We start from the raw sequence: 22905 nt of genomic DNA, 5'->3' as shown, positions 1-22905 counted from the left end.
CTTCATTTTCCCGAAAGTTTGCATTATTTGATGACGCGCCGTCGCGGTCTCTCGTGTCAAGTTTTAATTACGGATTCTCTCCAACAAATCTGGAGTATATTAAATAATTTAAATTAAGAAATATTTTTATCGGCTCTCAATATTTACTAAATAACTGAATGTGATTCTTAGTAATCTTAGGAACTTAGTAATCTCAAACCAAGAGATATCGTTCCAAAAAATTAGAATTAATTTTCGTGCTTGGCTCTATTGGCCGATTTAAGAATCACATTCAGTTATTTATTAAATAATTTAATTTCATTGATAATTGAAAGAATTAAACTTAATTGTCATTGACGTTAGAACAATAATGCATTATATCGGAGTTTATTTTGTGCTACTTATCGCAAAGTAATGGAGGCGTATTTATGGCAAACAAAGAAAGCAGAACTCGTCACGATTATCGCGAATAACTGCTAATTATTTCGTATAATACATGATTATTAAGTTTACATATATTTATGTGTAATCAATAAGAATATAAATTATGTATTATAATATGTTATAATACCTAATTTATTATATGTAATAATTTAATATGTATTATATGTAATAATTAATATGCAATAATTAATTATGTAAAATAATTAATAAAAATTATATATAAATGTATGCATATATATATGCGAAAACATATGACTTACCTATTTCGAATCGCGAGTGTACTCTAAATTCCTTGCAATTTCTTCGCCGGCGAGTACCACGTGTTCCAGATGTTCGAACTACAGGATAGCGGGAACATTTCGCGAATCCGAGTCGAGTTTAAGTCAAGCAATTGCTCCAAAATTTACAATTGAACGATTAACCAAATAGCAAGACTATCAGACTTTTAATTGAATTTAATATTAAAAGATGACGATACGAAAGAAAAAGAGCGACTTAAAATCGCGCGTCCTGTAAACAATCTGTACCGAACGACGGCCGAAATTTCTCTGTCGCGGAAGAACCTTTTTCACGAAAACGCGGCGCGACACGTAACGCTTTTTATCGGGGGGAAGCACACGTGTCACGCGAGATTATTGGCCTTTGTGAGCCGGCTGACAAATGGTCCACCGCATATGGCGCGTCGCGCACGACTGAGGCCAGATTTTGGTCCAGCAGCATCCCCTTCTCTCTTCTCGCGCCGCTCCCGGCTGACTCCCACGCTGTGTTGTCGATGCATCACGCAGAATCCGCACGTCCTTCCGCTAACAAAGCTCTCGCAATGATATTTTTGTTCCTTGTAAAAACAAAACCAAAACAAAATTTAAAAAAATCGCCGCAAAACAGTCCAGATTCGGCAAAAATGTCATAAAAGCATGAAATAAAATTTTTAAAAAATCTGTAAAAATTGTTTACGAGAAATGACAATGCTAAATCATTGTTATACTTTGTTACATTTTTGAATATGTATTATAAAGTGTTGTATTATCATTATCGTTTCCTTCTAGCGCTCGCGAATGAAAATTAAATTATAAATAGTTTTTCGATTGATCTCTCATCCTCTGGATTTCTCTAGCGACGACAGACGCGATAAAAAGGATATAGGTATATATAACTGGCAACCAGACTTTGAATGAAACTTTCTGGAAGATTGCTCCCGCGGGACTCATGACGGGGACTAATACACTTTAAGAATATCACAAACGGAAATCGTAAAAGGGGCAATCTCGAAAGGTGCCATTTAATTCGAGGAAAATCTTTGCATTTTCGTTTAACAGAAGTTGGACCCTCCAGCGTGGCCAAAAAAAAAAAAATAATATGCGTCACGCAGTGTAAACACAGATCTGCTTCGTATAACTTAATCCTTAAACCTATGCGATCTATTTTGAAGTTCTTCTCTTTGGGAATCAAAATGGTAAACGATAGGATCGAAGGGGGGTAAAAAGGGAGTCCTAGAATGTCCAGAAATTACCAATTTCGAAGATTAGAAATCGGTAATTTCGCAAAACGCGTTGCTATAAATTCTTCTTAAAGCCGGTTATCTTAATCCGGCAATTTTCCCCCGTTTCCGCGTTATTTTCTTTTTATTTCGGATATAATTACTATCGATTCTCCCTCTCTCTTCTTTTGGTTCGCACCCCCATTCAAGTCGGACCTAAAATAAACTCGAATCGAACTCGAGGCGAGCGACGCACGATTCGATATCGCGCGGAAGTGGTGGCGTTCTTCTGGAAAAAAGGGAACCCGAGGAAAGAGTGTGAAGGGATGAGAACAAAACCGTTGGAACTTTTCACGAACTCGAAACTTGGGATTCTCGCTCCCCGATCCCGCTTGCTCATCCCGCTCACGTACGCGAGGGTGGTTGTTTTGGCGATGAGGGTAGCCGGGATTCTCTCGCTCCCGCGTTGCGCGAGTTGCGCTCAGGGCAAAATACGGGATCCGAATTATTGGGCTGACGCTCTCCTCTCCGAAAAACCATCGCGATTTCCAAGTGCGACACGTATGAAGTCGATATATCGTCGCCCGCGACGATATATGCCACAGGGTTTCTTCTGTCAACCGGGAGGGCTGTCACGCGAGAGAGAGGAAGAGTAAAAAAAAAAAAGGAAAACAGGCTCGTTAGGGAGACGCCGGAAAGCGCGGTATTGAACGGATGAGGAAACACACAGGTCTCGGTCTGTTAGTATTTGTGACCGAGCAATCGAGAACAGAGGCGAATAATTTTCACGTGATTACTAACGTTAGAAGGAAAGTTGGGCAAATTATCCGATCGATTTTTAGATTTGATTATAATATTCTAGATTAATTATGGAGTTATTTTTAAGGAATTTATTTTAAAAAGTACATATCAAAATATTTTTCTCTTTGTCTAATTAAATTTTAAAACGGAGAATTTTTAATGTAACGTAAACTTAAAATTTCGTAATAAAAAGTATTTAATATTTTAAATAAACACATTTATCATCTATTTCTAAATTATTTTTGCGTCTCCATTTTTTTTCCCTATTTTCTATGAATAAAGCGACAATGAATTCTCTCTCGAGTGCTCGAACCCGATCATCATCGTCATCATTGGCGGGATTCTGGTATATCGAGCGCGGACAACAAAAGTAGCTTGTACCCGTCGCTAGGTACAAAGGGCGCACACAGGGGGGATTCGCGGGACACCCCACAAAATTCCAACTGCAATAAATTATATTCGAGGCACGTGCCACAGTCGTAGGGGGGAAGGGGGTGAGCGTCGTGTGTGCTGTACCAAATGGCACTTTCATTGCACTTGCCCCGCGGTCTTTGCATCTTGCCGAGTTTCGTCACCCCCAATTTATAGCTCTTCTTCATCCTTCTTATTTCTTTTCGAGGGTGCCTTCCTGTTTTCGCGCGAGTGGAGATACACATAACATTTATATATTATACGCACATTACATACATGTAGTATATTTATAGAATTTTTTAAACAAATATGAAGAATAAACCTAAGAGTTTTTCGCAGACGACTCTATATGTATACTCGATGGAAGAATATCATAAAAGATTGATTTTGAGACTTTTATTTTTTTAGATTTTTCCCGTCAGCGCCACCCTCGACTACTCGCGAGAAAGCTTTATCCGCGAAGAATATATTTACCGATAGTATCGTTATTTTTCAAAACGATTCGCCCCGTGACGAGTAGCGCGCGTGGGAAAAAGGGGATGGACCATTAAGCCCTCACGCAAGATACATCATTTTTCATACTTTACGGGTAACGTATACGGGTGCGTACGAATGGACCAACATGAGATTCGCTCGAGCGCGAACGAGCAGCGATAGACGACACGGTCGGGGTTATAACAAGTGATAATTACGACGAAACCCCGTGTTTTGCAATTTAGTTGTAATTTTCGTACGCACGTCGGACACAGGGCTCATTAGAAACCGGACAAGCTACGTAACGCGATTAATTTTAATAAGCATCTTCGCATTGCAGAAAGTTATAAAAAGGAATATATTATATAATCATAAATTCCGTTTCTTTTTTTTTTCAAAAAGAGTATCCTACGTTATTTTGATTCTTCAAACGTTCAATTTTGTTAAACAAAATTATTCAAATGTAAAAAATTGTACCTTTCTTCCATACAGCTCTGCATCTCTGAATCTTTGGATTTTCGAGAAGTCGGTATTATTTCTTTAAACATCAGCAAATCAGCAAATCTCTTCATATATTTAGACGATCTTTTCTCTTTTAAGGGCTTCTTTCTCTTTGGCCTAGATTTCGTTTTCGAATCATCATAGACGATGGATCTGCAATTTTAAAGAGATCTATATAAATTCTGTCTATATTTGACGATTGGAGATCGCAAAACATTAACTTATTACCGGGTAGAAATAATGCGCGAAGTTGTGGCGGCATCGTTATTCCCAGACATCGCGGCGAGACGTTAGTTTCGTGTCTCATCCGTGCGGTTGACATTTAATTCAAAATCTTGCGTTACCCTTCCCAGGGTTGTGACCCGGGCTTATTCACGCCTTTAGCCGCAACGCTCATAAATCTTGGAAAACTTGCCGGTGGCTACGGGCTAACCACCCACCAATTAGCATCCCTGAATTCGAGGGTGCGTGCGAAAGTTTTCGATTTCCCTATTGTCGCAACAGTGACAAACCCTGTTGTTGCAGAGGGTTTTGTCTTGGAGAGACCTTAATCATAATGACAGATTCATCGACGAAATTAAAATTTCCTTTTTTTTTTTGAACAAAATCTCGAAGAATTATTTTGTCAAACAATTTTATAATTGTTTAATAATATAATTCTTCCAATCTTTTAATTTTAAGTTTTACCTCAAACTAAAAAATTTTTGGATATTAAATATATCTCGATTATTATATATCTAAAAATTTTAAATGAAAATATATTTTGAATTCTTGAATAGTTGACTCGGGCTCGAATATTTATAGTTTAATATTTTGAATCTAAATTTCAACGCGCGGAGAATCGTTAAATAAAATTGCTACGTTTATAAATTTTGCATAAAATCGATAGTGGCAATACCGTCTCCAAATAATCCAAAGGTGATAGCAATCGAAGCGCCCAACAACTCGTAACGAATGTCCAGAGGGTGAGTGGCAAATGGTCGGCTACAAAACAGTGAGAGCTCCCTATGGGCTCGTCCTCGACAACGGCCGTCTGCAAAAACATTAATCACAAGTCGCCCGGTGTTTGTGTTGTCTATTTCATGCTCGTCTGACACACTTTGTCATCGATAGATTATCGGCAAACATTTTCGAGTTTATAGTAGTTCAAATTCAAATCGAAATCGTAGGTAGAACCGATGCGGAGCAATGAAATATGTTGATCAACGCTGAAAAATTCGACATGAAACATCTATATAAAAATTAGAAAGACATATAGTATCCATAAACAATGTGAATAATGTCTACTTATTTATATATAAATATAATATATATTAATTAAATATCTAATCAGAATGCCTACTCAAATCTTGTAAAAAAAAAAAAAAACAAATGTCGCCATATCATTCTATTGATTGCTAATTTAGTCGACGAATTGCCGACTGCTTATAATATAAAGACAAATCAGAGACAATTGTTTAAAAAATTTTTTGGATTCCAAAAAAATTCCAATCAGAATTCCCTGATTTTTCAAGTAAAAAAGTTTCATGAAAATTACAGATTTTCCAGATTTTTTCGCGAGTAAACACTTTGATTATATTCTTTCTACTTTTTTAACATAAAAGAAATTTTATTGGAAGAGGGCGTGTTTAATATTTTATATATAGTATTTTATATGTAGTAAATATGTATACTACTAATATAAAAAAATTCCAAAGTTTGCGAATTACAAAATATTACAATTTTTAAATAAATTTTAAACAAGACGAAACACGCACCCTTCCTTTCTTTGTTTTCGAAAAAATTAGTATAATAAATTATTTTATTTTATATTTATGGAATAATAAACGCTTTCTCGCAAGCGCTTCTTGGTTCGTATATCGCAATATAAGAGAGCTAAATACAGTCCCTAGCAGGAAATGACGACAACTATTTCCAAGATACATAATGATTGTAACCATGTTTATCATGGGGACGTAATACTGATCCTATTTTTGCAATCGTAATTAAAATAATTAAATAGATGCAACGTGAAAATATCTTTGAAAATATATATATTTTATACATATTAAATATTCTCTGTAAATATCCCTAGAAATTTAGTGATTTTCAAACAGAAACTCTATCTGCACTGTTTACACTTTCTATATTTAAAGTTCAACAAATGTAATATATATAGATAATATATAACATATATATATGCATAAGCTATATTATATACTATATATTATACTCGTATCTAACTTTGGAAAAAAGAAAATATATAAAAAAATACAGAAAATTAAATAAAAAAAGCAATTTACTATTGTGTACACATGTGCAATTTAAGATTACAGCTTATATGTGTATGATATATATACTTGTCATACTATATATATATATATTAGGAATATTAAAAATTTATTGATATACTCTTATTAATTATACAATATTATAATTACTAGGAGTCACTACTCGCTACGTTTTTGACACGAGTCCTTAATTCTAGAATTGTCTTTTTTAATCTTTTAACTTTTTGTCGTAAACTTCTCAAAATTACCTTTTGTCGTGTAATTTTCTTAATTGCTACTTCCCAGTAAATTTTAGCTTGCACCGGAGAGGTAGAGATTTCCTCCCATCGGACATCATAAAGATATCTCTTGCTTTTCTTCGGTTCATTCGAAGAAGAGTCTAGTGAAGTCGATAGTCTGAAGAGAGAAAATACATTCTATGTGACACATATTCTGTTAAATACTACCTAAAAGTAAATAAAGCCTAGTCTACAATGGCAGTAAGCAATATAGAGTAAGCAGTAAGCAGTAAGCAGTATGAAATGGGAATTGCCCATTTCGTTACTCCCGGTCTTTACATCCACTAAAAACAGTATACAATGGCAATAACAAGGCTGTAGGAATAGAGAGTATACTGTTTTTAGTGGATGTAAAGACCGGGAGTAACGAAATGGGCAATTCCCATTTCATACTGCTTACTGCTTACTGCTTACTCTATACTGCTTACTGCCATTGTAGACTAGGCTTAGTACTACCTAAATTGTATTGCTTACTTTTCAGGCACTTGTGTTTTATCAAAGCATTCATGACGAGGGACAAATTCAGTACTTTCGCATGCATCTTCAGCGGTATCTTGTACCTTCATTCCAATGATACGAGACATCTGATTGTCTTTTCCAGCGTCTACTTGCGATATTGTGTTATTTAACGATTTGCTTTCCATAGTTTCCACCATGTTTCCGCTGTCAGGGAGCTGATCATCCTTGCTCTCCTCGTTCAGATGAAGAGACGGTATCGTACCTTGTTTTAAAAAACGTTTACCTCCGACTATGCTGTACCTAAAGTCGTCTTCCTTAAAGTGACGCGAACATATTCGCGACGAGTCATAGATTTTCATCCCTGGGTTGCCAAGCACCAGCAACCATTTCTTCAGTAATTCATCGTTTTTTGGAAACCTTGAAAGAATCATTTGCGATTATTTTGCGCCAAATATTGCAATACAATAATATTCTTCGGAGGATCGCGAAGATATTAAAATACTCACCCGAAAAACGAGATGTCTGACGCGACATGTGTTTGAATTACGCGATACTTGCAACAGATGCACACACGTGTCCGTGTCATCGTATATATACTAACAACTCAATTGATGTAACCTCTAAATGTAGACGTAAACAATACTTGGTAATTCATTTTGCGTTTGTAGAAACATCTCTAGATTTTTATATTGTCTCTTTCGGATTTAAATCTATCTCTTTTGAACTGTCAAAGCTGTAAACTATAATTTAAATTATCTATATTCGTGAGATTTGTGAGAAGTAAGAACCGATTACAAAATTTCGTGCAACGCGAAGTTGACTATTCAGGCTCGCCAACGACTTTAGATTAGTATCGCAATGCAAGAAACATACATTTGTCATAATGTCATGCGATTGCCTATCCAATAGAAACATCAAAAATTTTCTTTCGATGGCTAATTACCAAGATTTTTTTGTAATTATAAAATAAAAAATTAATAAAAAATTCTCATACATCACACAATTGTCGAAAAAGAACAGAAAGGGCACGAAATGCGCGCATTTCACCGGACCTTGGCTTGAAGCACATTTATGACTTGAAGTGACAGAAAATCTATCGTTCACTTTTATATATATGTCAATTCTATACTTCAGTTTTACCATATATATTAATATTTATATATGTATATATTATATTATTGATATATATATATACATAGAATAATTATAATATTACGAGTCGTAATATTGCTTTGACCAAAGTATCCTACACGTTCTATTTTATAATAGCGTTTCGCATGCATTTAATGCGTTTAATGTTACCGCACAATACTGCTTTAATTAAAGAATTTTTCGTACAATGCGTATTATCGTAACGAGAGAGAGAGAGCGCGCGTCGATGTGCGCGGCGCGTTCGCTTTGAATCGACTTTTGACCTTCGAGTGGCGCTACGCGCTACGTCACGTATCGGAATTCGGCGCGCGGAGTGGGGGTAGTGGGGGAACGGCGCGCGGCGCTGGCGCGGTAGTGGGGTGTGGGAGTGGGGGAGCGGGAGTGGGAGAGCGGTAGTGGGGAGACAGCTGCTCACGCGTAAATCCCCTCCACAGTCTACACGCAGCGCGGCGAAGCGAGAGAGAGAGAAGACGCAGTGAGCTCTCTTTTACTCTCTCTAAGGCCCTGCGCACAATAGGAAAAATATTAAGAATAAATATTAAATATTAGGAATAAGAATTATTTTAAAATAATAAAATCAGAAAAACTCTAATATAAAAATACAAATTCGGGTATAAAGGACTCTTAAGTAGTTTATTAGCCCTTATACTAGTCCTTTAAACTCGAATTTGTATTTTTATATCAGTTTTTTCGATTTTATTATTTTAAAATAATTTTTATTCCTAATATTTAATATTTGTTCCTAATATTTTCTCTATTGTGCGCAGGGCTTAAAGATGTCTCGAAAAATTGTTTTCTTTCTCAATTCAATCCTCCCCCCTTTTTGTCAACATCGGCAGCTAATGCTCCGTCTATGTATTTCATATTCTATGGTCGCCGCTGTATACATATATCTGTGGCTGAATCGGAAAAAGGAGGAGCCGCGTTCGTCCACGGTGTATGAGCATTGTCGTGTCGTATGTCAATGTTTTAAGATGGCGGACACGAACGAGAAGTTGTTGGCGGAACTCTTGAAAAAGTCTGGGAACAACGTGTGCGCGGACTGTGGGGCCAAAAGTGAGTACGTTCCGTAAGAAGGTTCCATTTAACCTCAGCCGTCGTGGACGAGCGAGACGCGCGTAGTTCGCGTACGTTCGATATAACCTACGAAACATCGTCGCGCAATTCGCTCTTGCGAGAGACGTGTTTGTTTTTATCGTGATATTTCGATATTACGATCGTGTAATCGCGCAAAGAATTGTGCTCGTGGGTTGATTTCGCGAAATAACGCCTCGAATTAATTCAATGCGTCTTGCAATTAGTGCAATTAGTGCAATTACGACATCGAGCGAATCTTAATCTCGCTCGCGATAAATAACATCCTACAGTAAGAACGATAGCAATCTTTTTGGTTTCCGAGAACGGATGTGATATCTTTTTTCTTTCTTCTTTTATCTTACGTCACAATCTTATTATTATGTCTTTTACTGATTGCACTGTCTACATATTTCAGATCCAGAATGGGCGTCTTACAACATAGGTATATTTGTTTGCACAAGATGTGCCGGCGTACACAGATCCATGGGGGCACATATATCGAAGGTGAAGCACTTAAAGTTAGATAGGTGGGAAGATTCCCAAGTGAATAGGATACGCGAAGTGGGTAATACCCAGGCGAGACTGCATTATGAGGAACGCGTACCTTCTTGCTATCGTAGACCAAGCCCAGATGCCCCACAGTGAGTTATCAAGTGCTTCTTGTGGTTTTCCTGTTTCAGTTCGTTTATCTGACGACATATTATTATTCGCCTTATCGTGGCTAACTGGTAGATTACAGTTAAACATATCAAATTGTATGTTTCTACTAAAAATCTAAAGTTAAAGTGTCTGTGTTAGTAGAGACTAATTGTTAAAAATTATTAGAGTTTTAGTCGAACAGTGGATACGAGCAAAATATGAGAGGGAAGAGTTTTGTCATCCCGAAAGACAAAATCACTATGTGTCAGGGTTTATGGAAGGATTTTTAATGAAACGTGGAAAGGAAGATTCGCGTTATCATCCTCGAAAATTTGTACTTTGCGAGGCGGAGGATACACTCAAGTATCATGTTAAAGAAAATAAGGTGATTTAAGTGAGATAGATGCAATTTGAATCAAAATATATACAAGTCGATAACATAATTTGCTATTTATTTCAAGGATCCCAAAGCTGTGTTAAGGATATCAGAATTGAACGTGGCATTTGCACCGCCTAAAACTGGCAATCAAAACAGTCTTCAGCTGTCCTTTATGAAAGATGGTACAACGAGACATATCTATGTGTATCACGAGGACCCGGAAGTAATCACAAATTGGTACCTTGCAATCAGATGCGCAAAGCTGCATCGCTTACAGGTGGCGTATCCAGGTGCAAGTGAAAACGAATTACTGTCACAACTCACGAGAGATTTTCCACGTGAAGGTTTCCTATGGAAAACCGGCCCAAGACATACGGATGCTTATAAAAAAAGATGGTTCACCTTGGATGGCAGAAAACTCATGTATCATGATGATCCCATGGTATGTATATATGTTCAATTTTATTTCTCATATTACTCGATTGATCTACGCATTGCTAACTCCTTTTTCTTTACCTTATAAGGACGCACATCCAAAGGGTGAAATTTTCCTAGGACACAGTTCGGAAGGTTTCGCGGTAAAGTCCGGTGTACCACAGGGTGCTAGAGACCAAGGATTTTCGTTTACTCTCGAGACACCCGATAGGACTTATCTGCTCTCTGCGCAAAGCGACGACGACAGATCGCAGTGGATACATGTGATCCAAAAAGTGATCGATAAACCATTAACGCCACAGGACGCGACCGGTGAGTAAATCTAAGCACGTGTGAAAGAATCACATGCATATATACATATATATATGTGTGGATTTTTATTTATAGTAGCGGCGCGACTCGTAAGAAAGCGCACAGCCAGCGGAAGTATCAATATATTTTCGTCCACAAGATAGGGTTGGATTCCTCTTAGACGTCTTTCTTAATTGTTCGTCGATAATCCGTACAATCGAATCGTATTATCGAAATAGACAAATATATGACTCAGCACACGCGCAAGGACACGAGCGACAGCACCGGGCTTTATTTACTCGTGTTGTTGCTGTCGACTGTATTTACTCGTATATCTGCGCACGGTAATGTAATTTGCATAGAGACATACACAAGACTGCTCTTGAAGAAGAAGTTGATGAAACGCGGATATATATATAAAACTTCAAGCACCAATTGCTCGATAACACTTTTTTGTGTTGAAAGCCAAGCTTGTGTCGTTGAGTAGGCAGACAGTAGCATAACGACATGAACATTTTTACTTAGCAATAATATTGCGTGTGATACTTGTCTCTGATAGCATTCAGAATACGAAAGAAATTTTCTTCCAAAACTTTAATTCAATCTATTACAGAACAATCTGTTGAATGACAAGGCTAGCTTATAATAGAAAATATTTCAAAGTCACCCAACAATGCTCATAGTATTTTCTTTTCCTTTTTTTTGTATCTGTATTTCTTAAGCTGGTTTGTTGAAATCATCTCTCATTGATATAAGGCCGCAAGTGACAATGATACACTCTGTACATAAATAATAAATTCTGAGGGCCTAGCACTTTTCATTCTCATTATTTTTTCAAAGAAAAATAACTATACTCAGTCCCAATGCAACACACTGTGTTCCTGTAAATAATATCTTTGGAAATGAATGCCAAACAATAAATTGTCTACATATGCTAATTGTGCATTAAATTATATTATTCTGATATTTCTTGCAATGATTTCATTGAACAGCAGCAATAACATAATATCGAGTAAAAAAAAATTGATAAATATGCCAATCTCATTAACAAATCTTATTATTTACTTCTTCAGATACATAATGCGTATTCTTAGTATTTTACTCTGTCTGCTCATATTCAGCGACAGGTACGTTCTTTAAGTAACAGAGAATATTGATCCAGCAGAAGGAAGCGATACTGACGTACGTCACTCGTAAAGATGGTGGAACTAGCATGAAGTTCACAAGTTGTACCGGTAGCCAAAATCCGCACGAAGTCTGGAAGAACAAAACAAAAATTATATATAATACTTGCGACCCAACTTTTGCAACGAACCTGAAAAGTGTGTAGAAACTTGATTTTGCATTCTCGAAGGATATCCGACTTAGCTTCCATTAAACTCATGCCTGAAAAATTTATGGATTCAATTATAATTTATATATATATATATAAATTATAAAATGCACAAAATTTAATTTATCTTTATATATATTGTATTTTTTGTATTGTTTATATATATATATATATATATTGGTATTAAATTTTGTGCAAAATACACAAGAAGATACAAACTGATAAAGAAGAACATAATTAACGGTGGTGTGAAGATAAATTGATCCGCAAAGAGCTTTGTTAGCACAATCCTTACGGATGTTCCATTGTAGAATGTGTCGAGCCATTTATACCTGCCGTTAATAACACCTGTATTAATTCGTGAATTCATTAAGAAGTGAAAAATGGACACTTTACATTCATTCAGTGATCGGAATACCATCTATATAATATCGGTCCGGCCAAGAAGCAACCATAGATTGCGTATCTCTTCAACTGGGGCCAATTATAATTCGATTGCATCGAAGTATCTTCATCTACGAGATTTAATGTTTCACAAAGTCTTTGTATCTGTATTAATATCGGTTTCTTGGTATCCGCGGAATTTTTAGACTCTTCGACGATTGGCTACACAATTACAATCCACTCATGAATATGTTGCAAAAAAAATTTCTCTGCATTCATATATTATCTCGGGACAAAAAATCCAAACATATATTTCACCTTGGATATATTACTGAAACTCTGTCGAATGAGCTCGGCGCTTGTGAAGAAGGAACCATATATCACCGAGTTGCAAAGCAACGGTCTCTTCTGCATAATACTATTCGTCACTCGAAGAATTTTCGTCAACGACATATCTACTTTTATTTTGCTAATCACAAGTATTATTGTTTGTTTCACCTTTTCGAGATGCGTTATCAAGTAAGATAAATATACAATAGATACTACTATACTGTCGTAACTGACTCGCTTGAATGGATGGTATCACTTTGAAAGTGATGCTGAAACTGGCGCGTAGAAGCTGGTCATAACCATTTAAATTCAATCATGTTCAATCACGACTCAACTACGTCTAATTACGTTGTATCAACATCCCAGTGGTTCTACCGAATCGCTATTATATATTGTAGAAAGAAACAAAGACGTACATTGAGAGTATTTTATATTATCAAACATTTTTTTATCAACATATATATATATATATATAATAAAGTTGTACAATTACAAATATATATAGATTAGTAATTAATTTCTATAGTTCTAAAATTTTAATTAAATATAGTGCAACAATAGTCACAATTTGAACAGCAGGTCAATGTGAATTAGATATAACAGATTGCAATTCAGAATGTAACCAGCTCATCCAGTCAGAGGATGCTTCCTTTTCAAGAGTGATTTCCAGAAAAATTTCGCTTCTTTCTACCTAAATTATACATTTTATTTATATAGTAATGAAATATTTAATATAATTATTAATTTAAAAGCAATTAAGAATTTCCATTCAACTTACTTCTTGAAAACCGAGCTTCTCAAACATCTTGATGCTCATTATATTGTCCGATTTAATTTTGGCGCGAAATTTAGTAATATTCAATGTTTCAAAGCCTGTTGCAAAGTAATATATTAGTATAAAGAAAAGAATATTGAAACTAGTATATCATTACTATTGTATCTAAATTACCATAACCCATCATAAGAATAACAGACTCCCAGCCTCTCTTTTTGCCTCGACTTGCCTCATCAGCTATCATAATCTCTATTTCAGCAATGTGTGGTTCTTGCGAATCGTTGAAGAACAAATTCGTGTCTCCTATCATGGCATCTGAAACGGATTATTCTAAGAAGAACACGTTGTAACCATGGCGCAGCCTGACATCGACATACCTGTTTCACTTCCAGTGGACAAGAAGACGCATTTATCCAGAATAATGAAGGTACATTCTGCAACAGCCTATAGTTACTTGGTACATAATGGACAACGTTGACACGAAACTAACGAATAATTACTATCTTCGTCCTCGAGCCATTGTTTCTGCATCTCGAACTCCTCTTCCAACGTTAACGGTTCGGAGCCAGTCAAATATTGCAGCGTCGGATTCTTCATCCACTCGTGATACCTAAAATAAATTTCGCATAAATCATCAACGAACTTGACGTGTAGAATAAAAATTTATATTAAATATAATTTTGTATAATATATAATATAAAATATAATTTTATATAATACATATATAACATTATAAAACATGTTTAAAGAAGAAAAGAAAGTGATGTGTGATGACGATACAAACTTTGTGACATGCTTCTCTTGATACGGCACCAGAATGACATTTGTCCCATTGATACGAGTATCTATATTCTTCCTCATGATTTTATCGATAAAAGTAAATAGAAATAAATTTATTTACGTGCTTATAATAGAAAATTATATTTTTATAGAAGAAGAGTTCAAGAAGAGAGGTTATATTTTTGACAGTCGAGTACGCTGTTTTATCGGGATGAGTGTACCGGAAGTGGATTGTCATACTCTCTGTCAACGACTGGCGGCGCTGCGATGGCGACGCGAGCCATTTGTTAAGCTTGCCGCCACGCCGAATGAAGCGCACCTGCGCTACTGTCGCCAGTTAACTGTCAATCGGGATGTGTTTATCTGTCAGGCGGCGAGAGACGCGCGCGACCGACAACGACGCATCATCGGTGCAAGAAATCGTGGGACACGGATCGCGGAGGAGGAAACTTTATTAAACGCCGGTGAGTGTTGTCGCGTGTGCATTACTTTATATATTTTGCCAGCCGTTGCCTCAGCCGCGTCGCGTCGTCGTCGTCGTCGTCCTCGTCGTTCTCCTCCTCTTCCTCCTCGTTGCCGCGCGAAAGAAGACGCGGGAGAAGAAAAGAGCGCGCAGAGGCAACCACGCCGCACGGATGCGTCGTGACATCGAGTATTTGACGCGAGGGAATATTCGCACGTTTTCGAAACGCACGTGCCAATTTTTTCTCGTCCAAGCACCTGGACTTTTCGGAGTCGTCTCGCAGACGAGACGATGACACGACGACGTAGCGGCTCGGCAACCTACGGACATTCCTTGACTTTTGACCGATAAAATTTTCTTTGACAGCTCGCTCTCTCTGTCTCTCTCTCTCTCTCCCTCTTCCTCCATCTGTCCGACGATCGTAAACAACGGCCGACCGTGCTACAATTTTGGACCTGATTCTCCCGGCAAGCATAATGGATCGTATCGGTGAGTCTACGTCCAGAGAGACAATTTTTTAAAATATATTATAACATATACGCGCGCACATGCAAGCACGCACCGGCCATCGCGCGGTTCCGAGCACATGTATTGGCGTAACTCCGTAGCCTCTGTCATGAGACGCCACCGCGCCGAACTAGCCAATGCCATCATGGCATGCACCAGAGGCACGTGGTGTCTTGAAGGAGAGGCGCTCCGCGCGGGTTTCCTACGCTACTACGGCCGGACCGACCCGGCTTGGCGTCTACGGGGCTTACCCGGCTCGCCGCAAGGAATCGGGCACACATTATACGTACATACATACTTCGCTGTCAAATTCGAGTCGGAGTCTTTTTGTCACGCGGCCCTCTCTCTCTCTCTCTCGACGTTCGGAGAGATATTTCGCCTCTCTCGCTCGCCTTCCTCGTCCGCGGATCTCCGCGTCTCGTTTTTCTACACTCCCCGAAAGAGACACCTTCCCCTCGATCGAAACGTCATCGACGGTGGCAGATGTAATTTCGCGCGATGCGCGGAAAGCACGTGTTTATAAACGCCTTGAAAAAAGCAAAATGGCTTGTCCTAGCTCGAATAACTCGCATGTATGTGTGTGTGTGTCTGTCAGTTCTTCTTTCGTTCCTTTTTTCACTCGGCCAATGTGGCGAAGAAAAAGCGTCGTCGATATTTTCGTAGACGAGGCTAATTCTTTCGTTTTTTTTTTTCCTTTTGTTTAGCGCGCGCATTCCGTTAAGCGAAAGATATATACATTACGTATTCGCAGTTTCGCATGTTTCGTTTTTTGCATAGTATCACAATTTTTGTTACAAGCAAGGATACGATGTCTTATCCTATTGACAGTTCGTTTCCTCAGAGAGAAATGTAACAAATATAGATTTCATATTTTTTTTTTAGATTTAAGAATACATATATATACGTTCACGTGTGTGAGGTAAATTAAAATTTGTGCATGAAATGTGCAAAATCAAATATTTGCAAGTAAACTCTTTTAGGGTTAAGGATCCATTTTCACCTGAAAAATAAAAATAACGATTTGCACTTTTAGCCACTGGATTTTTGATACTGACATCTGTCAGTGTGAATAATGTTTCCCTAAACGGGAGGCATGTTTCGACATACGTGTCATTTTGATAGAAAACTATTTGTCTTTTTTTTGTTGGTCATTTTCAGCCTGAATAGAGATCATAAATAGTTTGACAGATATTTTTTTATTAATCTGGTCATTTATTTTAATAAGATTTTTATTTTCTGAGACTTTTATAATAAATATATATTTGAATTAAACGCAACTCTCTCCCTCTCTTTATCTATTATTGTTAAATTGAATACATTAAAAATTTATCACAAAAGTGATATTTTCTCCGATTTTATTCCTCCAAATTATAATCTCATAATAAATTATAAGTACTCATAAGAATTTAGAAGTGACAATTTTCACACACATTGTAATTGATAGCTTTTGTAAAAAAGGATTTTAAAAAAAATTTTCAAAAACTTGTACTCGATTATCAAAGAATTATTCATTTAAATGTTATCGCAGAAGGAAAAACATCTTGATTTTTCTACAGAATGCATAGATGATATAACTATTAACATCGGGATAAATTACCATCACAATGCAATTGGATCGTCTTCACTTACGTATTCGTTTCATGTTTGTCTTTTATATCTGATTCTATTCATGTCGAGAGCCAAGCGTCTCTCTCTCTCTCTATCTTTATTGAATTTATTTTCCGTTACGTAGACACACAGAGTCGGAAGAATATCTTCCAGAAATTTTAACAAATTTAACTGTCTCGATATGACGCGATAAATCTATCCGCGGTTTCAACTGCGCCTCTTTATAATTTTCGTATTTAAAATGAGTTAAGTATGTATTATTCGAGTATATTACACGAAGAGAAGGAGAAACGACTATTCCTTAGATTATGTGATTTATTCGCGAATTAATTTTCTCACCCTTTATTCGATTAGGATTAGGTTCGTCTTGAAACTATTGTTAGATTTTCTAAAAAAATGTTCAGGTAATCGTGTAGCACAATTTTTACAAAACATTCACGTTGCTTATCGAAATATATTAACATGCAAATATTTTCAAATGTCAAAGTCTTACAATATATTTTTCAGTGTCAAAGCCTTGTTTTTCGAAATATTTCAAGTATAATTAAAATAATGCATTTTACGAAGAGATATTCACATTTCTTTTTATCTCTTCGAGATGTCATTTCGTCGAGAAATTTTTAAGAAATTTTTAAGAAATTTCTGCAATTATTTTACGAAATGAAATCGAAGGGGGAGAAATAAACGCGCGCGCGTAATAAGATGTAGTGCAAAATCATCGTAAAAGGAGGAGAAGAAGGGAAGAAAAAATAGAAGGGGAGAAGGAGCAGAAGGAGAAGAAGGACGGTAACTCGGAGGAATCTAGTTCGAGTTATAGTCCAAGATTAGCAAGTCCGTAAGTGGGTCGCACGTATGCGCGTTATCTAGCCCCTGGTCATTGGCCAGTAGCACGAATGCTACTGCCGAGAGAGGAATAAGGCGGCGGAAGAATTGCGTAACGCGCAATAATAATTGTTATCGGGGGGAAAAAAAAGAAGAGGAAGAAGAAAAAAAAAAGAAACCGACTTTATCTCTCTGGTTCGCGTCTCCTGATTTTCGCTCGCGCCCGACTCGTTCCTCTGCCTTTCATGACATTTCGCGACATTTGTCAACTTTTCGATATCTTTCTCGCCGAATGACTTCCCATGGATCTCTCCGCCGTGCCCGGTTGTCCCGGGTCGTCGCGAACCTTGAACGACGTATATATGAATCCTCTGGCGCGACGCGGCGACGCGATAAGACGCGGCTCGTAATAAGTCCGAGCTGTCAGGAGCACGGGGTACGAGTGGCGCTATCGGTGTTACATAACGCTTTACGATGAGGTCGCACTTCTTGGCCGCGTTCTGTTCCCGTATCTCCTCTCTCTTACGTCCTCTCGACGAGTCTGCACCGCGCGAAACAGCGGCGTGATGAACAGACGAAAGTTTATAAACTTCATCCCCGCCAATTGCGATCTGTAGGAGCGCGATAAGACACATACCTGGAAATTATTTAGAAACAAATTTATCAAGTCGATCTCTTCATTCTTCCGAATGACGGTAAACAAATAGTTGATTGAAACGATGGTTGCCCATCTCTTTCAATATAATATGGTGTTATAATTTATTTAAAAAAAATTAATCAGTTAATATTTATTTTTTAAATACACTTTATATATATAAATTGAATTTATTATATATTTATTAAAATTTTAATATATCTTTAGAATGAAACATATAAATGATATAAAGGCAGAGATATTTAAAAATATGTATATAATTTCTATCTGTATTATTGCGAAAATATCATTGTGAATGCGCGAGTTTATAATCATGATTATATATTTTGGGACCCATTATAGAGTTTTAAAACACAATGAATATTTGATATTATTATTTCCTTTATAATAGCAAATATAGTACAATGCACATTGTGGTCAATGGAATAAATGTTTGTACGAGTAAGTTTAAAAGTGGCCGAAAGCGTGATTTTTTAAAATAATATTTAAGCTCGTTTTACATCAGTTTCTTTGATGAAGAGACTGGGCAACCATCGTTACAATGAACTATTAATGTATTAATTCATTAGGCTTTTTTTTTATCACGTCACACATATAGGCGTGTCGACCGCTAATGAGCAGTTTCTCAATGAATGGCGGCGGAATACCGTGACAACTATTGTCATCGGGTCATTAGGAGTCAACGTCGTTTGCGTATGGAAAACGTGCAATGATACATGAATCTAGGATAAGTCGATGGACAGGTTTATTAAAGATACTTGTGTGACACGTTTATTAAAGATACTTGTGTCACTTTTTGTAAAATTTGTAAAATAATTTATTTCAAAATATATATACAATCTGTGTAGTCCTTTACAGGAAGATATATCTAGATATCTAGAATGCTAGAACGACCGTATTAGCTTTCGATAGAGATCAAACACTTGGTTTCGTCTTATTTGTTGGAAAATTTTTTTATATATATCTTGAAAATATTTAGAAAAAAATTATCAAGCAGTCTCTTTATTCTTCCGGATGACAGTAAACAAATAGCTGGACTGAGACGATTTCTCTTTCAATATGATGTTATACAGTTAATTTATTAAAATAAAAATTAATTAGTCAGCTAATATTTATTCATTAAAATATATATTTTTTATTTATATAGTTTCTATTTATATAGTTTTTATTTATATATAGTTTTTATTTATATAGTTGTTGCTTATATATAAATACAATGCGAAACCTTGTTGAAGATATTTCATTTACGCGACCGTGACCTTTGCCCTCCAGGGCTGTTCTTACAGGACGCTCCTACTAAAGAAATAATGTGACTATAAAGAATTTATATACAAGAAAGTTCGATAGAGGTAAAAAAAGCGTAGGAAATGATATTGGCGCAAATAGCCGGTTGCAGAAAATCGCGACGACGACGAATTCACATCTTTTCTTCTTCTCCTCCTGCGTATTTCACCTTTTCGTCCCCTGCCCTCTCACACCCTCCCCCATCTCATATGCATATGCATATACCATAGCGGATATATCGAACAGGCGGATCGCGCCAACGAATTAAGGCGGCAGTTGCATCCTGCCGCTGACCCCTGAAATCTTGCATTTCGTCTATTTATACCCCGGTTGTTCCCCAGTCCGACCTCTTAATAGCGACGGGTGAGACGTTTCGAAAGGAACGATCGATGGTGACTCTTTGACGGCGCGATTAGAATCGCTGCAGTTGGATAGTTTGATTCATAGGTGTGTGTATTCTGTTCGGCTTTTCTCTCTTTCTCTTTCTCTCTCGGATCGCGATTGTGTATGCACAAAAATGGTCACGATGTTATCAGCGACGAATCTAAATTGCCTCTCTCTCTCTCCCGCGGTATTATAATTTAAAATACCACTTTTTAAAATTCACTCGACTTCTCGGGTGAGAAGTTCTTTATTTCGACGATGGAAAGAAAATAGAAAAAAAAAAGACGAAACAACGATTCTTTATTTAGGCGACGACGCGATCAATTTTTCACGTCCGAGTGTGCAAACTTCTCGAACTCGGGTGACGTTTCTGTCAAAGTTACGCGGTTGGTTACTTCACTGCCGCTTATCACCAGAAGGTGAGACCGAGAATAAGACGTGTAACTCGGCGTTAATGAGCGGCGATAAAACGAGCGCGGTATATATAACGTCTTCGCGACAACTGCGTGACACTAGATGTTTATCCGATTATCCATCAGCGATCGGTAGCACGACTCGTTTTGTCCTCCCACTGTAATCGCCTCACTGATCTCTCCTCGCTACTTCGTAGATAGTATCGCCGGAGACCGCGGAATCAGCTGTTATCGCATTTATCTAAATATACATAGATTTATATTAATTGTGAATAATTCTGCTTATGGAATCGCATTCCTTATCGCAACTATATTAATTGCGCGTGTCAAATGTCTCTGTAAACTCAATTTTATTTCATCGCTCAATATTGGATAAAATTATTTTCTATATAAAAATATAGAAATAATATATAATAATAATACAATATTAGTATATATATATATATATTTGTGTATAATAATTAACTTGAAACATTTTTGTAAAATGTTTATTTAGGAGCCAAAGTAAAAAAATTATATATTTAAAAATGCTGATGTATTTTTTTTAGTTTTTATTTTTGCTGTCTTCAATATTTGTCGAAAATCAAAGATATATTAAAGCGTAGAAGAGAGATGAATAAAATTGGCGAAAAAATTATTGAAAAATGTATCGTTTTTTTTTCCTTTTTTTTTGCCATTCATACTTTCAATTCTTTTCAATGGCGAGAGATTCCAGAAGGCGTGATTTATATGCACACATGTTGGATTATACGCAGAGCTGCAAGTCTTGGCACATACACAGACCGGTCTAGAATTTGTTAAGATAGATTTCACTTCCGCATAGCCGATCGATTAACGCTGATTTATGCTCGCACTTGCGCTCTCTGTGTCCTCTAATCGAATCGAATCGATAAGTAAGTTAATCCATTTCAATATGCGATGCGAATTGCGCTCTCTCTGCTCGATATCGACTAAACGCTCGGATAACTTCCGTATCTGATTTATTAACATCTTGGTTTAATCACGCGGAACGATTTGATAGAAGCTTTCTCTCTCCCTCTCTCTCTCTTTCTTCCTAATTTTAATTTTAACAGATTTTGGTAGATTATTTTTTTAATGATTTAAAAATTTAATTATTTACATGTATATATAATTATTTAAATTACTGCAATACAAATAAAATGTCGAGTATTATTAATAATAATGTAAAGATATAGAAGTGTAGTGAAGTGTTTTTTGCAAACTAATTTTCGGGAATATACTAATCAAAGAATAAAATGATGGAGTAATATATAAAAAAGAAGAACTAATTCTGTGATTCTAATATTAAAGAACTTTTTTACTGTCTTAAATGAAAAAGAAGGATATTATTTATCGCTTAATTTTAAATGCTCAAAAATTTTAAACCAAGAAGCTTTCTCGAGATAATTAATAATCAATCGCGATATGTAAACTTTCATTTACGAGCGTTTAACAGCATATTTCGGATGTCCGTCAAATGCAATATCGTTGTCTCATCTCTCAGGGCCGATTGTTCCAACCTCTTGGTAAGATTTACCCGACAGGTAGCATATCTTCGTCTCTTTTGCTTCCTTATAGAGGAAGCTTTGTTTTCGTGAAAAAATTTTTTTTTCGGATTTCTATGCCAATGTGTTTAGAATGTTCCAAAACATCCAAAAATCACATTTTTACAAAATGTCTGTATGTATGTATGTATGTATCCATCTACGGATTTTTCAAACGTCCATAACTCAAGAACTGCTTGAGCTACAGCGCTTTAATTTTGCATACAAGTAAAGTAGTACACTTTTATTTACTGTAATTTTTAGAAAAATTCATAAAGTGTTTTAGATTTTAATCCAATTTTAATTTTTTTTAAAAATGGCGTGATTTCTCTAACTTCCGTAAATTTTGAGATATCGGGTTAAATTTTTTTATACAAATAGATTATCATTAAAGGTTGGTTGGTATTGAATTTGGCTTGAATCGGCTAAGTGGTTCTTTTTTTATAAAATTTTGAATTTTTTAAAAAAAGGGCGTGAGTGCTCTAATTTCCGTAAATTTTGAGATATCGGTTTAAATTTTTTTACATGAATAGATTATCATTAAAGGTTGGTTGGT

The 22905-nt window shown here is 36.4% G+C and overlaps 4 protein-coding genes across 7 annotated transcripts in view; 2 read left to right on the top strand and 2 right to left on the bottom strand.

Moving 5' to 3' along the window:
* Window positions 1–747: 747 nt before the first annotated feature.
* LOC145934388 (uncharacterized) lies at window positions 748–8519 on the bottom strand. Of its 3 annotated transcripts, none has more exons than XM_083034760.1 (8): window positions 8089–8519; window positions 7601–7834; window positions 7110–7511; window positions 6606–6753; window positions 4986–5120; window positions 4316–4633; window positions 4064–4240; window positions 748–1258 (listed from the first exon to the last, which is right to left on the bottom strand). In XM_083034760.1, exons 2-6 carry the CDS (start codon window positions 7678–7680, stop codon window positions 4577–4579), a joined length of 822 nt encoding a protein of 273 aa, XP_082890886.1. In that variant the 5' UTR covers window positions 7681–7834; window positions 8089–8519; the 3' UTR covers window positions 748–1258; window positions 4064–4240; window positions 4316–4576. The 3 variants fall into 3 exon arrangements, with proteins under 3 accessions (XP_082890886.1, XP_082890887.1, XP_082890885.1); XM_083034761.1 differs by having other exon boundaries at window positions 8433–8491; XM_083034759.1 differs by lacking the exon at window positions 748–1258 and adding an exon at window positions 2852–3329 and having other exon boundaries at window positions 7601–8519.
* A 632-nt stretch (window positions 8520–9151) lies between these two features.
* On the top strand, window positions 9152–11991 carry LOC145933271 (arf-GAP with dual PH domain-containing protein 1). The gene is made up of 6 exons (XM_083032827.1): window positions 9152–9302; window positions 9739–9964; window positions 10149–10347; window positions 10424–10783; window positions 10866–11088; window positions 11164–11991. The coding sequence occupies exons 1-6, from the start codon at window positions 9221–9223 to the stop codon at window positions 11229–11231; spliced, it is 1158 nt and encodes a 385-aa protein (XP_082888953.1). The 5' UTR covers window positions 9152–9220; the 3' UTR covers window positions 11232–11991.
* Window positions 11992–12106: 115 nt separating this feature from the next.
* On the bottom strand, window positions 12107–14906 carry LOC145933274 (alpha/beta-tubulin-N-acetyltransferase 9). Its single transcript, XM_083032834.1, has 9 exons — window positions 14674–14906; window positions 14390–14499; window positions 14267–14323; window positions 14064–14204; window positions 13893–13987; window positions 12819–13006; window positions 12620–12732; window positions 12383–12453; window positions 12107–12324 (listed from the first exon to the last, which is right to left on the bottom strand). The coding sequence occupies exons 1-9, from the start codon at window positions 14748–14750 to the stop codon at window positions 12166–12168; spliced, it is 1011 nt and encodes a 336-aa protein (XP_082888960.1). The 5' UTR covers window positions 14751–14906; the 3' UTR covers window positions 12107–12165.
* A 98-nt stretch (window positions 14907–15004) lies between these two features.
* The window catches only part of LOC145933273 (uncharacterized), a 47757-nt gene continuing 39856 nt past the window's right edge, over window positions 15005–22905 (top strand). For both annotated transcript variants that reach the window (XM_083032833.1, XM_083032831.1), the window contains exons 1-2: window positions 15005–15133; window positions 15499–15621. In XM_083032833.1, coding sequence (XP_082888959.1) covers window positions 15609–15621 — 13 coding nt within the window. In that variant the 5' untranslated portion in view covers window positions 15005–15133; window positions 15499–15608. The remainder of the gene's footprint in view (window positions 15134–15498; window positions 15622–22905) is intronic.

This window comes from Prenolepis imparis, unplaced genomic scaffold, assembly GCF_030444845.1.
Source record: "Prenolepis imparis isolate NDT839.2.m4 unplaced genomic scaffold, iyPreImpa1.0 SCAF_3, whole genome shotgun sequence".
Taxonomy (NCBI): domain Eukaryota; kingdom Metazoa; phylum Arthropoda; class Insecta; order Hymenoptera; family Formicidae; genus Prenolepis; species Prenolepis imparis.
Note: the sequence above shows the minus strand (reverse complement) of the source record. Positions and strands in the feature narration are given on the sequence as shown.